This window comes from Trematomus bernacchii, unplaced genomic scaffold, assembly GCF_902827165.1.
Source record: "Trematomus bernacchii unplaced genomic scaffold, fTreBer1.1, whole genome shotgun sequence".
Classification (NCBI taxonomy): Eukaryota; Metazoa; Chordata; class Actinopteri; order Perciformes; family Nototheniidae; genus Trematomus; species Trematomus bernacchii.
The window spans coordinates 2,064,020-2,079,311 of NW_022987840.1; the positions used below are offsets into that span (position 1 = coordinate 2,064,020).

General features: G+C 39.5%; 2 protein-coding genes across 2 annotated transcripts; both read left to right on the forward strand.

Moving 5' to 3' along the window:
* Positions 1–1,877: 1,877 nt before the first annotated feature.
* Positions 1,878–7,757, forward strand: etfb (electron transfer flavoprotein subunit beta). Its single transcript, XM_034112779.1, has 7 exons — positions 1,878–2,037; positions 3,767–3,925; positions 4,564–4,722; positions 4,811–4,873; positions 5,481–5,639; positions 5,859–6,071; positions 7,095–7,757. The coding sequence occupies exons 1-6, from the start codon at positions 1,984–1,986 to the stop codon at positions 6,027–6,029; spliced, it is 765 nt and encodes a 254-aa protein (XP_033968670.1). The 5' UTR covers positions 1,878–1,983; the 3' UTR covers positions 6,030–6,071; positions 7,095–7,757.
* Positions 7,758–8,867: 1,110 nt separating this feature from the next.
* On the forward strand, positions 8,868–15,278 carry vsig10l (V-set and immunoglobulin domain containing 10 like). The gene is made up of 12 exons (XM_034112678.1): positions 8,868–9,099; positions 9,385–9,714; positions 10,291–10,560; positions 10,654–10,917; positions 11,304–11,546; positions 11,663–11,941; positions 12,824–12,916; positions 13,436–13,660; positions 13,757–13,876; positions 13,965–14,005; positions 14,807–14,893; positions 14,991–15,278. The coding sequence occupies exons 1-12, from the start codon at positions 9,030–9,032 to the stop codon at positions 15,063–15,065; spliced, it is 2,097 nt and encodes a 698-aa protein (XP_033968569.1). The 5' UTR covers positions 8,868–9,029; the 3' UTR covers positions 15,066–15,278.
* The last annotated feature ends 14 nt before the right edge of the window (positions 15,279–15,292 follow it).

Consider the following 15,292-nt stretch of genomic DNA (forward strand, 5'->3'; position numbering starts at 1 on the left):
CTCATATCCCTCTATTTCAGCCCTGTTATGGCGCATTTCCATTGCAGCGCGTAGCTCGCTTTAAGCGTGCCGTGTCGTGCCGTCCCCTTTTTTGGTTGTGCTTCCACTAGGCCTCGTTCCGGCGCGGCACGGCGCGGGGCCACTTTTTCCCCTCTTTTCTGGCCCTAGAAAATTGTGGTTCTATCGGGGCCAACAAACAGGGCTGAGTCGGGCTGAGTATGCTAAACTAGAGAGAGGAGCGCTGGCAAGAGGGCTAGAACTACAACAAGATGGACATATTTGACCGTGATTTAATTGTAATACACGTTTCAAAATGATGCCGAAGTAACAACATACTGATACCGGTTAGTAAAAACCATGAATTAATGCTTTGTCAAGTCTGCAGACAGACGGCAGGCGAAAAACCTTTTAAAATTCGTGTTTTTCTAGATGGAGATTGGCTAAGCTAACGCAGTATATGCCCCGACCGTCCACACTCACAACAACGGCCTATACAGACATAAATAAAGCAGCAACTGTATTCACCATGACACAGGCAGTCTGTGGTGTGTACTTGTTTAACTTTTGTCGAGTTTCTGAACATATATAAGGAGCTGTGAGCTCTGAGTGCTAACAGCTAACGGTTGTGTTGTGTTTCTGGATTTCTCATTGAAGATGACGTCACGGCTCCGCCTACACTGCGTTACTATAGTAACTACCCCAGTTCCTAAACTGTAATGGAAGCGCAGCATGAAGTGAGTCGGCCCTGTTAAGGCCCAACGCGGCCAAACCGTACCGAGCCGTACCGAGTGTGGCCGAGGCCGACCGTGTAGTGGAAATGCGCCATTAGAGAACTCTAGGTTCGGGGTCCTTAGCTTGAAAAAAGAAGAAGAAGAGGAGCAGGAGCTAATGCCTGCTCAGAATTCTATCGGAGATAAAGCTAAATTCTGCCGTGTGAAAATGCCATATCATGTTCCAAACCACATCAAGGATTATTTCTGAAACAGTATGGAGCTCAAATGCTTTTTCTCTTGCAGGTTTACCACAAGGAGAGTTCCTTTTATTATTTCCTGCTTTTTTACACATTCTGGGTGTTTCTCAATGTCGAGTACGCTTGCTTGGTAGCACATGTCTTCCGAGTCACTTGCTTCAGAAGCGAGGCAAAAAAAAGAAGATATTACATATTTATATATAAAAGACATCAATAAGCTCATTGTGCATGATAGGTCCCGGTAATACAAAGGTGGCTAATTGTCTGGCTCAACATCGAGCATTAAATTAAAATAAAGATTAAACATAACAAATATCAATGGAACAAGGGCTTTTCGAGGTTTGTATTTAAAACAGGCACAATAAATCTATTTCTTTCATTTTAGGAATATTTTAAAACTTATATCAAGATTAGCTATTGATTAGGCTTTGAATATTAATGTTTTCCCTATCATAATAACTGTATTTGATCGTTTTTTTGTCTGTGGACAAATTTCATTCAGAGCCCCCAACACAATCGATGAATAAATAGATGAAACATCGCTTAACCCTAGTTACATCACTCTACCTCGGTGAACTTTGCCACACATTATGCGGAACGTTTCTTCTTTGGCTCCTTTTTACGACAAATATATGAGGAGCACCACACCATGCACCTGTGATTTGTCGTATTTCCCACAGTTTCAGTAAAGGAAACAATAACGATTGTAGATCATGGGAATTAATGTGGATTTAAGACGTTCTCCAAAAATCCTAAATTCAATTTATTTGACAAAAACCACCAATGTACTTGGTGACTTATTGTTTAATTAAACAACGGCTTTAAGCGACTTTTTAGCGAATCCGCGTAGAGATCGGTTACTCTTGTCCGTTTCCTGTTGGCTGGAACGGGAGGCGTTCCACTCTGGTGTCACCATAAAATATGTCCGACCTCTACTCCTTGGGTGAAGGTTCACTGCGGTGACACTGTTTCTTTAGCTGTCTACTCCTGCATTGATAAACGTTCCAGCAATAATGTCTGGACGTGTCCTCGTTGGAGTTAAGCGAGTCATTGACTACGCCGTTAAGGTAATGTCGTTTTGATGTCTCGACGGGCGTATTAACGTTTGAAAGACTCTTGTTCTGTACTCAGTCAGTTGACTTTCTGTGTAGCTAACGTTAGCCTACTGATACCAGCTGGCTGTGGCACATTATCATAGCTTAAGTAACATAACTATTGACGTTCTTGACAGATAACCTGCATAATAATAACATAATAATACCTTTTTTTATAAAGCACAGTTAAAAGGAGATTTAGCAAAGCAAATGCCAGATACAAGTCCATTTCACAACACAAAGCCAAACTAAGTGAGACAAATAAAGGTTAAATAACACATGGAGACAGACGACGAAAAGGCATTGTGAAGAGAAGACAAATCATGATAAAAGATAAAATAGTACAATGGATACAGTTAAATAAAACCTGTACATTAAATAAGGGTAGTGTTATGTTGTACTTTTCTCAACTAAAAACCAAAGAAAGTAAGAAGTTTGCAGCAGTTGGAGTGACTTTTGGTTGATGCCAGAGAGGAGTTATTTGCAGCTAGATTATTGTCACCATTGTTGCAATGCATGAGGTTTTGTAGGTTAACTGAGCAGCTGTAAAGCAAATCATTTAAAAATGATGTTACCTAATTTTAGTCTTAACAATTGGCATGTCCTTCTTAGATCAGCTTCCCCCCGTCTTAAGTCTGCAAGACAATGTTGAAGTCACATAATCATTGTAAGGTCAATATCATTTCACATTTTTAGCAAAGATACTGGCACTCCCCTGAGCAGGATTTGTGCAGTGTCAGTGTTCAATACTCACACTTCTCTCCCCTCTGCTCTCTGGTTATCAGTCAGATGATTAAAATACATTGAGTTAGGAAAGTTGCTTATTTTAAAAGTTTTTTTGGGGGGGGGAAATATGTTGAATGTATGCTGTCATGTCAGATATAAAAGTCATCTAGAATCAGCATATGATTTGCGATGTCGTCTCATTTATTGTTGTGAATTATTCATTTTATGCTCCCACCATTATGTTTCAAATACTTGACTAGGTCAATTTTGCTCAAATACATTTATTTTTAACTGTTATTCTGCATATGTTTATAACATAAAGTTAAATGATACAGGTTTGTTATATGGCCATACACATATGTCGGTGTTCTTCTATGGTCAGTGGCTGTTTTTCAGTGATTTTGGCCAGGTCCCTTGAATCGGTTTCTGGGACATCTTAAAGCTGAAGCCCAATGCCAATAGACACAGAACATACAAACAGCATGCACTGTCTGGTGGTCCACACATTTTTTTCCTTCCAGTTATTGGTGGAAGAAGTTATATGGCCCCGCACAAAGGCCTGACCTTAACCAGATCAAATGCCTTTGGTATCAGGTGAAACGTGAGCTGTTAGCTAAGCCTTATCGCCAGACCTCTCTTTTGCTATTATCACAGAATAGGATTAAGACCCTTCAGACAGATTCCGTATCTAGCTGCAAATGAACATTCACATACTTTGTTTGGATGTCCATATACTTCTGTCCTACTAATGAAAGAGCAGACCTTTATCCAGATTCCATGTTTAATACCCTCAGGCAAATGTATTCTCTTTCATTTACCATGTCTTGCCTGTTTAAACTTGAGACATTGTGCTTTCTTCCTGTGTGAGTCTCTGTCTTTGTGTATGACAGTTTGCCCCTGAATCCAGGTTATCTGGATTGTTTGTCTTCTAGCACCCCTGTAGTGACTCTGTCCTGCGGTCTTGTTCCCCTCTCAGATTCGTGTGAAGCCCGACAACAGTTGCGTGGTGACGGATGGAGTTAAGCACTCAATGAACCCCTTCTGTGAGATCGCTGTTGAGGAGGCGGTCAAGATGAAGGAGAAGAAGCTTATTAAGGAGGTTGTGGTGGTCAGCTGCGGGCCACCGCAAGCAATGGTGGGTGAGATGGAACTACTTTAGAGGAGTTATTTATAGTAGTTCCACTGTTTAATCGTTTTTTTTTGCTGGACTTCAGCTCTATCTTTCATAATGGTTTAGCCGAATCATGCTGTAGAATGGATATAATTTCACAAATACTAATAAATTATAAATAATTAGAGGGTACTACTTTAAAATCATCATACATTTAGCATAATTAGGCAGTGTGGTTTGATTTATATACACGCTTATTTAAATGTTTAATTTCCTTGTGTTTCAGTTATCTTTAGAAAAATAGGTTCTTCACAATTATTGTAAATTATTTGTAAATATCACCAAACCAGAGTTCCTGGCCTGTATTTGCTTGTATTATACTTTTTGTAATACAGAAAAATGCTGTGATCTCATGTACAGTATATAAACGGAGAATATTTTAAATCACCAAGTGACATACTATATAGGATTTATAGGCCACAATGTTAAGTTAGTCATACTGTAATTACCTACTGATATTTAAAAAAGTAAATGTTGCATTTATTAGATACCATATTTAAGTTATTGTGGGTCTGGTAACTTTTTTAATTGGGGAGCAGCTCAACCTAAATATTTCAACTCTATTCAAACCAGTTCTTTATTTTCTTTCCCCCCTCTCTTAGGAGACCATCCGTACTGCCCTTGCCATGGGAGCAGACCGTGGCATTCACGTGGAAGTGACTGGCAAAGACTATGAGAATTTGGGACCCCTGCAGGTCTCTAAGATCATGGCTGCTCTGGCCAAGAAGGAGGACGTTCTATTCGTCATCCTCGGAAAACAGGTTATTACAAAAAAAACACTTCCTGCTCTCATACGGTGATGAAACGATCCACAGCAATGTTGTTAAATGACTTGTGTTGCTCCTGTAGGCCATCGATGATGACTGCAATCAGACTGGTCAGATGACAGCAGCCTTACTGGACTGGCCTCAGGTGAGTTTTAACTTAAGAACAGCCTGTTACTTGTGATTGCTCTAAATTAGATCAACACAGTTCATAATTATTGTAATGCAGCAGTGGTGATATCAGGCTATGCCCCTGTACAGATTGCCTTATCGAAGTAAGCGGAGACTAGTTTGAGTCAGTAAGAGCTACAGTGATCCTGCACTGATCAGCAGGTCAAAGGCTGTTTGGACAGTGGAGGGCAATTTCCACTGGCTGACCAATAGATGGAGCTCTTTGTTGACACATTATCTCTCAGTGTAAGCTTTTTGTGTGAGGCATCAATAGGTAAATAGTCGTAATCTAATTTTAACAAGCTAATACCCAAAGTTACCTCTATTTTGATTTTTATGTCGCATATTATTACAATTGTTACTAATCACCTGACATTTTATAGTCAATTGGTTAATTCTTAAAACACATATCCCCAGGATTAGTTACAATCCAAGTGTGGCTCTCTTACACTATTTTTGTTCGCTCTTTCCAAAGCATGGTCAGAAATGATCATGTACAAAAATGTTTTCCTGTTCCTGTTTTGGCAATAATGATTTTGTTTGTATTTAATGTTATGTATTTGTGCTTTACCTTATAATTACAGGGTACTTTTGCATCAGAATTGTCAATGGAAGGAGACAAGATTAAAGTAGTGAGAGAAATTGATGGTGGCCTGGAAACTGTTAAGATCAACACACCAGCAGTGATTACTGCAGACCTTCGACTCAACACTCCCAGATATGCCACCCTGCCCAATATCATGGTAGGTAGCCGGAAAATATGTTCAGAAATGCAGGAGGCAGAAACAAAGCCAGAAATATTCTTGTTTTTATTCAGAAACTATAAAACGCCTGGAGCTCAGTTTAGGGCTCCACTCTATTCAGCATTCAATATTCATCATAGTTTGATTGACAGGTACTTTTTAAAAGCAAATAGTACAGAATCTGTTCTTTATCCTACTCCTGTGTTTCCCTACTTTCAGAAAGCCAAGAAGAAGAAGATAGCCAACGTGAAGCCTGCAGACTTAGGGGTGGACATCACGTCGCGGTTGGAGGTGTTGAGGGTGGACGAGCCTCCCCAAAGAGAGGCGGGGGTGAAGGTGGAGACGGTGGCCGACCTGGTGGCCAGACTGAAGGAGGCAGGGAGGATATAGAGGCTTTGGGAGCATAAGCAGTGAGAACAACTTGGCAGAAGGGTGAGTTTCCCTGAATCTACCAGTGTAGAGCCTGACATAAGAACTAGATCATTATAACCAGGGGTGCACATAACTGGTACGCAGGTACGCATGCGCGGCAACAATCTGAAATGCGTACCGTCACTTGTGTCACAAAGCGCATTTGCGTACCGACGTGCTTTTCCAGAAGGCGGTTAGATCACCGGACGACAGAGTCGGTCTCCGTGTGCACAGACAGGGCTGACAATTGCGAAGAGCTGTGCTCCACAACCCCCCCCCCCCCCGTTGCACCCCTGATTATAACTTACTAAACCCATCAACACACATCTTCAGCAAGGATCTCAAGATTCAGTAACAAACAATTCACAATAGCTTAGAAAATGCCTTCCATGATTAATAGATCATTAAAAAAAGTGTATGGGGTGCATTTGATGCCTTTTACCTGATGGTGCCAATAAAGAGATGACAGGAAATGAGGCAGAGATGTTTCAATCTCCAAGCCAATGTAGAAGCTTGGATTATCGAAAAATGTGCAGATTCATTTCCCCTTAATCAACTAAACAATGAATCAACTATTTGTCACAGCTCTTATGTCAGCAAGGGATATCAGATGGCTCTAACCATGCTTTTAGTTTTTTAGCTATGGCAAAAAACAAAGATTCGATCATTTTGGAGAGAATCCTTCCTATACATCATAACATTAAGAGTTTGTAATATTTCTATCAATTGAGTGGGCACAATGCCAAATCATTATTCTTAATAAACCTATATCTTCCTCTTTATTATGACTCACTTGATACATTTTCAGCTTGTGTGTGCATATGCTGTAAAGTTACCTCTGGTTTGGAAAGATACAATAATCTGCTTGGAATATTAATGTTACATCCTTTTATATCACCATCTCTTCAGCGTGAAAACCTAATTAATTTCTCTGGCAAAGACTATATTGTGTACTGTGGAAGCTAAGCTAATGATAAAAGATTTTAATTGCAACTCTTGTCTTCAATTACAACTATCTATCTGCATTGTCTTCTCTCCTTGCAGGACTCTGAATGAATAACTGGACTGAATTGCACAGGCACGACCGGAGGACCAGTTTATGCATCAGTCTAATCCGTCTGTTTGAGATTGTGACTCCTGATATATGCAGGGAGGTACTGACGGGAGAGGAGTACTGAGAAACACTGTCTGCAGCCGACCCAGACCACCACAAGAATCATCTTGTCTTTTATGTGCATTTTAACGTCTAAACTCATCTGTATCATAGGCTCAGAATCTGACTTAAGACAAGCTGTCTATATGCAATAATTGAACCACAAAAATGTCTATCGGTATAATTCATGCTGCTGTTTCATTACACTACCAGTGCAATGCATTTCATCAACAGTTGCTTGACTCTGCTGTTTAATCTTGTGAATCTGTAGTCACGCATGTTATGAGGTGCAGTTTCTGTAAATTATATTTGTAAATATGGACCCACACATGTCGAGATGATTATTCCTTTCAAGATTAGCGTCATGCCTGCTGGTGATTTGTAAAGCTTGTCTGATTGTAGCAGGGTTTCAGGATTAAGATTGTGTGTCTCAGTATAAGCAAAGAAAGATGGTCATGAATCTGAATTGAACCATAAGCGCCTCAATAATCTGTTGATTGTACAGAACATTACCATGACAATAAAGCAGCCAGTCTTTTTCATATCTAAATACACCTGTGACTGTTCTTTTGTTGCATTTTGTTGGTTTGAATTTGACATGTATACAGGTATAAGAGATTAAATTGAGGTAACATGGTGAAGAAAGAAGAATTTATGTTGGAGTGGTGAGACAGGAGGATTTAGTGTATTCATTTTTAGACGGTGTTCTTGTTCTATAACATGGTAAAGAAATATAATTTGTCCGGAAAACTGTTTCTGCAGCATGTTATGTTTAGTCATGCAGCAATACTTAGTTATCCTTTTGGTACACATATTGTTTCAGTCTTAAACAAAATCCTGCAGTAAATCCTACTTTCATAAAGGTATGATAATGTTGCTGTTGAATCATACTGTGCTATATTGAGGGCTTTGTATAGCCTGATAATATTAAAAACACCAGCAGCATAAACAGCAGACTGAACATAAAGTTAAATCACCTTTAGAAAACTGCTCCAACAATTTAATAAAGCAATTATTTCAGGTCGTTTTTATTTAAATTATTTGATTCTTGTGTTAAACAATTGATAGTCTAATTTCTCATTCAGACCAAAGCAACAACCTGTGTCATTCCTTTTTACATTTATATATTTAATGGCTTTTGGTCAAAGTGACATGAAATAAAAACAGTCTGGGACTATTTTGAAATTAAAAAATATATATTTATTCAAATGTGAAAGGAAGCAGGACTAAGTAGACCATTTCATTTTAAATGTCAAGGTTGTATTGCAGCTAGCATACTTGCATTTAGGAACACTCTTATATAATATTAAACACAACACAAAACATGGGCTGTTGATTAAAAACGGATCTTTGTATACTTAGAGGGACAAATAAGGTGCGTATTTAGTGTCAAATCGAACATATGCAGGACACTAAACAGGCTTAACGTGTTTACTTTCTCACACTGCTTTCAAATTGACTGCTGTGGTAAAGGTACCAGCATGAAGACCTTACCTGTTTACATATTATACTCAAACTGAACAAATAAATCATCAGTCTCTTCATGTGTCACGTTATATTAGAGTAATAATGGCTTATAGCTAAACATAATTAAAGTCGGAACTATGATGTTAAATTAGATGAGGGGCGTGGCCTCACGTGCACAATCAATGCTTTGATTCAGCACAGGTGAGCCACTCACGCGCCCTGCTAGCAGACAACACACTGTTCAGTCTCGTTGTCCAAGACACCAAGGTCATTTCTTTGTTTTTCATGTGCCGAAATATAACCTTTAAAATCAACTCAAAACAGAAAAACGAATTCGGCTGTCGTCCTGTTTCACTAAAATGGCGTGGCTTGGTGGATTTGGGAGATTATGCGCAGTTTTTCTGGCAATTTGTAGCTTTTCTTTTCAAGGTAAGCCTAAAACAAAATTCCTGGATTTAAATGGCATGTTTGCTCTGCTTGTTCCTAGACTATAAGCTTGTCATTAGGAGCCACACAGGAAATTAGCTTTAAATTGTTCTCATGTTGCTAATTTTGTTAAGGTTTCACATACAGTAATATGTATGTGCTTACTTTAGTAGGAACAGACACATACCATATTCACTTTCCAGTATTTATAGCATGTACTGTAACATGGATTTAGAGAACGAAGAGATAAATATTTAGAATATTTCCTCCTTCTAACTGATTATACAGGTGCTTCCAGTCAGCTGGTGGTCTCTCCTGTCGGTCATACTCTGGTGTATGCTTTAGCTGGCAGCGATGTGACTCTGTTGGTGTCCTTCACTGGGGCCGATGACCCAACTGTTACCTGGCTCATGGGAGGCTTACCTGTCGTCACATGGACTATTGGCTCTGATGTCCCCCCAGACATAGCCGAAGACAGAAAGAAGGTGCTGAACATTGACCCAAATGGATCCCTTACCTTTGTCAATGTGACACTTGGATATACCAGTAACTACACCTTTGAAATGACAAAATCTGGACTGGCCAAATCCGTGACTTCTTTCACTTTGGAAGTATTTGGTGAGAAACATGATTGTGTGCTGTTAGGGTTTGCATTTAATGTCTGCTTACACCTTTATTAACCTGAATGTTCTACAGTCTGACACTTTCACACTTTTTCTTTATAGACCATCTTTTGATGGGATCAAACCAGCTAAAGTGGCCGCTAATGTAGGCCAGGGCCTTAAATTAGAAGAGTCCTCGCTCGGACCACACCCATTTTCTAATTAAACCTTTATTTTGAACTTAACTGCTATATTTATGGGCAGCAGGATGGTGGAAATCCAGGTTCAATCGGCTACTTCTGGATAATGCTAGAGCCATTTCTCTGAATTCCTCCCAGCTCCAGGGCTGCTGATGGGTGGTTGTGTAATGAACCGTGTTATGTGTTCAAGGAAAACAAAAATGCACTTTGGGAATCTTTCAGGCATTCAGAAGGTTTCACTATTGATTATCTTTACAATTCAGTCTAGTTTTTCCATCTAAATGAAATATGCTTTGTACTTTTGGTGCATTTGAAAGTAAAACGGGTACAACCACAGTGACCTGCTCTAATGACTTCACCCAACTGTTCTTCTAAATCCTTTTCTTTTACAGAAAGCATCCAGAATGTGATTCTGACACAGCCTGATTTGGTCATAGAGGGATCTAAACAGTTCACCCTTCAGTACAGCATGCTACAGGGAGTGGTCCAGCAACAGATGTGGTTCTTCAATGATATAGAAATAAATTCCAACTCTCAGTACACAGTGGCGGAGAGGAGCCTTGTGATCCACGGGCCAAACCGAAGAGACACAGGACGGTACACGGTGTTCCTGATGAACCCCTTCAGCAATGTGACAACTCGCATAAACGTCACCGTGCTGTGTAAGATTAATAAAATGTCTTTATAGATCTGTCCCTTGATAGTATCCCCTCATTGTTATGGGACTCCTCTTTTTACATGTGATCTGTTTATAGATGGACCAGAAAAGCCAATACTGGAGGCTCTTCCAGCTCAGCCTTTCTATTTATCAGGAGATACGCTGAGCGTTTCCTGCAAAGCTGAAGGGTTCCCACTGCCGACTGCCAAGTGGGACTTCGGTAGTCAGATTCCTGATCAACTCAACGGAGTCTTAAATCTAACAAATGTGCAGACCAATCAAGCAGGCACTTATATGTGCACGCTGGTCAATGAGCAGTCTAAAGAAAAGCTTCAAATGAACATCATTTTAAAAGTGTATGGTAAGTCTAAAGCATGATTTTACCTTTTTTGGTGAGCATTTGAAAGGACTGTTTTTCAACTTGTATCAACATTTCTGAAAATAACAGAACTTTCTGTTTTGAATTTTTACATATCGCTACATTACAATCTTATATATACTTTAAGGGTAGTGTTTTAATATTTTTAGGAGAGCTATGAGATTGCAGTCTTTTACTATCTTTGCACCTACTGTAAAAGAAGATGGCTGAAATAAAATTACAATAATTAGGACAACTTTAAGATCCTGCAAATACATGACTCCGACTCCGCATGCTTGTCTGAATAACATCTGTTTATATGTACCCAAATTTGACAGAATGCCTGGTTCATTTTAATAATGTCTGATACATTCTTTTTCTTTGGACAGAGAGACCATCAGGCAACCCGATGTGCTCGGTGCAGTCGGTAAATAACGTCAATCTGCAGTACTACTGTATGTGGCCGGGGGGAACCCCACAGGCCGTGCTTTCTTTCCCAACACTGAGCAACACCAGCAGCGGAGCGGAGACCTTCAGCCTGACCTTCAACGCCTCAGATAACCTCAACGGGAAAACTGTCACTTGCATGGCAGACCACCCAGTGGAACAGAATCAGTGCAGCGTGACTGCAAGTAAGTCTTACGTTTTCAGATAAAGAAGCCAGTATTTGGTTCTTAGAAAAATTACACTGTGTGTTCATTAGAGAAGGTAGTAGCCAGCCCAAGAACAACATCCTTTTCTTCCCCAGGTAGTCCAATGAAGTTCCTGCCTTCTGTGAGGACCAGTGTTTCCTCTGATGGCAAAATAGTGGTCACCATTGAGTGTGTGAGTGAGGCCTCGCCTGAAGCTGTGGTGTCGTGGTCCCAAGGCAGCAAGACCGTCGCCGCGGGAACAACATACCAGATCAGCAGCAACGCCACACAGCTCCAGATTCGGGATTACAATGTCAGCAACTTCATCCTCCAGAACTACACCTGCACCTGCAGCAACCCACTGGGCAGCCAGAGGAGGGAAGTTCACTTACAAGGTGCAGTGTGGCTGCTGTCAAATGAAGCTGTGGTAAAACTTCAGATACTTACTGAAATACTGTAGAACATGCAGTTTTCAGGTTCTTGTATTTTTGCTTCATTATATTAATTTAATTTGACAATTTTATAAGTAAAACATTAAAAACAATTTTAGGTGGCATTTTTAGAAGGTTAAACATATATAAATACAAAAATGTAGCCCTAAATTGAACAACTAAAACATTGAAATGCTGCTAATAAGTGAATAAGGAATTTGACACTCTGAAGGGGAATTAATAGATAGATAGATAAATACGGAAAAGGAATGAAATTGTTAATCAATCATCTTCCTGATCAATGTAAAATGAATCGGTAACAATTCAGATTATAAGAAAATTATTTTGAAATCTAAAGTAACTCCTATGATAGAAATCTATATACGTTTGACTGTCAAACATATAAACATTTAAATGTGTCACCTTGGGCTTTACGACTGTAAGATGCATTTTGGGCACCACTTGTTGGCATGTTGCAGACCAAACTTTGAATTGTTAAAACAGGGAAACAATCAGCAGACTAAGAATTAACTAATTGTTAATTACAAAGAAAAAAAATAGGAAAACACTTGATTTTGATATGAAAGTTTTATTTTTTATTTTTTGATGTCCAATACTAAACATTGGTAACAACATGTTTGACAATGTTATATTGATAGTCCGGTCTTCTGCCACACACTTCTGTTTCCTTCAGCTTCTAATATGAAACAACGGGCCCTCAGAGCTAAGGAATACCTGAGATTGCTCTTTCCCTGTCGAACAAAGCCCTCTAGTCTTGTTATCCCCCCCCCTCTCTTTCGTGCCCTCTCTTGATCGCCCCCTTGCTCACAATCCCTCTCTTTCCAGGACCATCCATCTCAGATTTCAGTTTGTTCCGTAATCTCAACGGCACCATCGTCACGTTGACCTGGGAGGTCCCGCCTACCTCTGTCGTTACAGGTAAAGCAGTGATTCTCCAGGTTCATTTATTTCTCACAAGAAAATCTTTGAACAGCACACACACACACAAACCCAACCTTCCTGTTTTGAATGTGTACATCTCAGCAGAACTCCACACAGTTGAAAACAGACAGTCAACATAGAGCATAGGGGTGTAAATATTGTTTAATGTGTGAAGCCGCGGTGTTTTGGGAAACAATAATTAAAGGAACAAAGTGCTGCGAATAGCAAATATCAGTATTTGTTTTGTCTCAGCTAGTTTATTTTTAATGCTATTTTATTTCTATTTCTGAAATATTTTGTTTTATTTCTTGTCTTAATTTCTCTTATGTACATTGCCTTGTATGCTGCTGCAACGCAAACATTTCCCAAATTGGGATCAATAAAGTATCTATCTGTATATCAAATAACACCTTAGTTTTCCTCATTAAAAAGGCCTGTAATGTGTCACCACTTTTATGATTAATCAGCTTTATACTGGTATCAAACAAAACATAATTGCATGTGCTTTGTACATAGGGTTTGACATCCAAATGAAAGGACCATACCTTCCGAACAAAAGTCGTAACGGCACCCAGAAGAGAGGCAGTGCAGACGTTTTTCACACCATCCAGCAGAAACCTGGCTCTGTCAGGAGTGTGGACATCTTTTTCCTCGATCCCAGCTTGACGTACAGATTTCGAGTCATCCCCAAAGCTCTTATGGTGGAAGGAGAGCCATCTGAGGTCCAGAGAATTGGTCCAGGTATGGCACATTATCAGTTGGTGTGTTTTAAAGAAATCATCTTTTCTTTCTATAGTAGTACCTTTTATTGCCTACTTGTTGTGATGGTGATACTAGGGGAAGGGCTGAGTAGAGCTGCCATCGCGGGCATCGCAGCTGGAATCCCCTGCAGTCTGTTCTTCATCGTCCTGCTGGGCATCGCCATTTACTTCTGTTTCCACTCAAACAAGAACAAAAGTAGGTGATGGCTTTGCAAAAAATACCGATCAATTTTTTAAAACGGGGTGAAATATCACATTTGGACCTTCTTCCCTCTGTTTTGTAGGTCGGCAGAGAAGATATCCAGTGTCCAGAGCAGTTGAGAAGGTTAGAATCATTTTACTAAAACATAATAAAAGACTACCAATGAGGAGTTTGTAGAGCACATTAAAGGTGGGGTAGGTAATTTTGGAGAAACCAGCTTGAGTGCGCTAGATTTTGAAAATACACAGCCGGAAAAAATCTGCCACTTCCTTACAGAGCCCCTCCTCCAACACACACGAACGTGCACATGACCAATGAGGGCACGAGATAAGTTTGTGCACAGATGGAAGGCTGACAGGCAGGTAGGCCATCCAGTTATTTTAGCCGGGCCGGCTAAAATGATTGGTCGTGCTTTTTACAGTACTACGGCTTCCACAGATGAATTTTTTTTATGGATTTGTTGTCAAAGCACTTAAGATATTCATTGCTATCGGGATGTTAAGAGCATTCCATGGAATATAACAAAAAGTGTATCTCGAGCCGGTTTCTCAAACTTACCTACCCCACCTTTAAGTTCTGTATATAAATGCCATACTCTCCTTATCATGCATAAGATATAGAATGTCATATATTTAAGTTGTAGTCTTGTTACAGGGTGTGGAGTTCTTCTTTGTCTGAACAACTTGGGGTTTATTCTTGCTATCATGTTTATTTATTTTTTATATTTGTTTTATCCCATGTCATTTATTGTAATTCTCTCATGGCTCTGTGTTGTTTGTGAGCTCCTCACCCAAGACTCTTATAATGCTATCATTATGTGATAGAAAAATCTGCTTCATCTTGAATCATGAAGGGCTAATGATACAATGAATACTGCTCCTGTCTCTCGGCCGGTTGTTTCAGTGTCTTTCTTTTCACTCGCAGGTAATAACAACCCAAACAGAAACGACTCCTCATCACCTGCTGACAGGAGGGCTGAAGTCTCCCCCTGACTACAACAGATTAAACCTGGTAAACTTTCTAATAAAAGATACATAAGCAGACAAATGCTTCTTCTGGTCCATATATGTTGCTTAATAGTAGATAACCTGTGTGTTTGTTGTTTCAGACTCCCTCTGAGAGATCGATGGCTCTCCCCACATTTGTCCCTCCAGCTCCTGTCAGAGTTGCTACAACTGTCTGATGTCTATATTATTTTTTAAACTATATTTTATATCTGTAATGTTTTATTGTATGATATTTGTTTCTATATTTTAATTACTCAAATCGGTCTTATATTTATTTCAGCGAATATTCTATGTGTTGTTGTTTTGTACTACCTTCCTGTATAATCTTCAATTTTAAACTCACATGAATTTGTAATTTATGTATTCATAATAAATCTAAGTATACGCCATGCCTGTACATTTA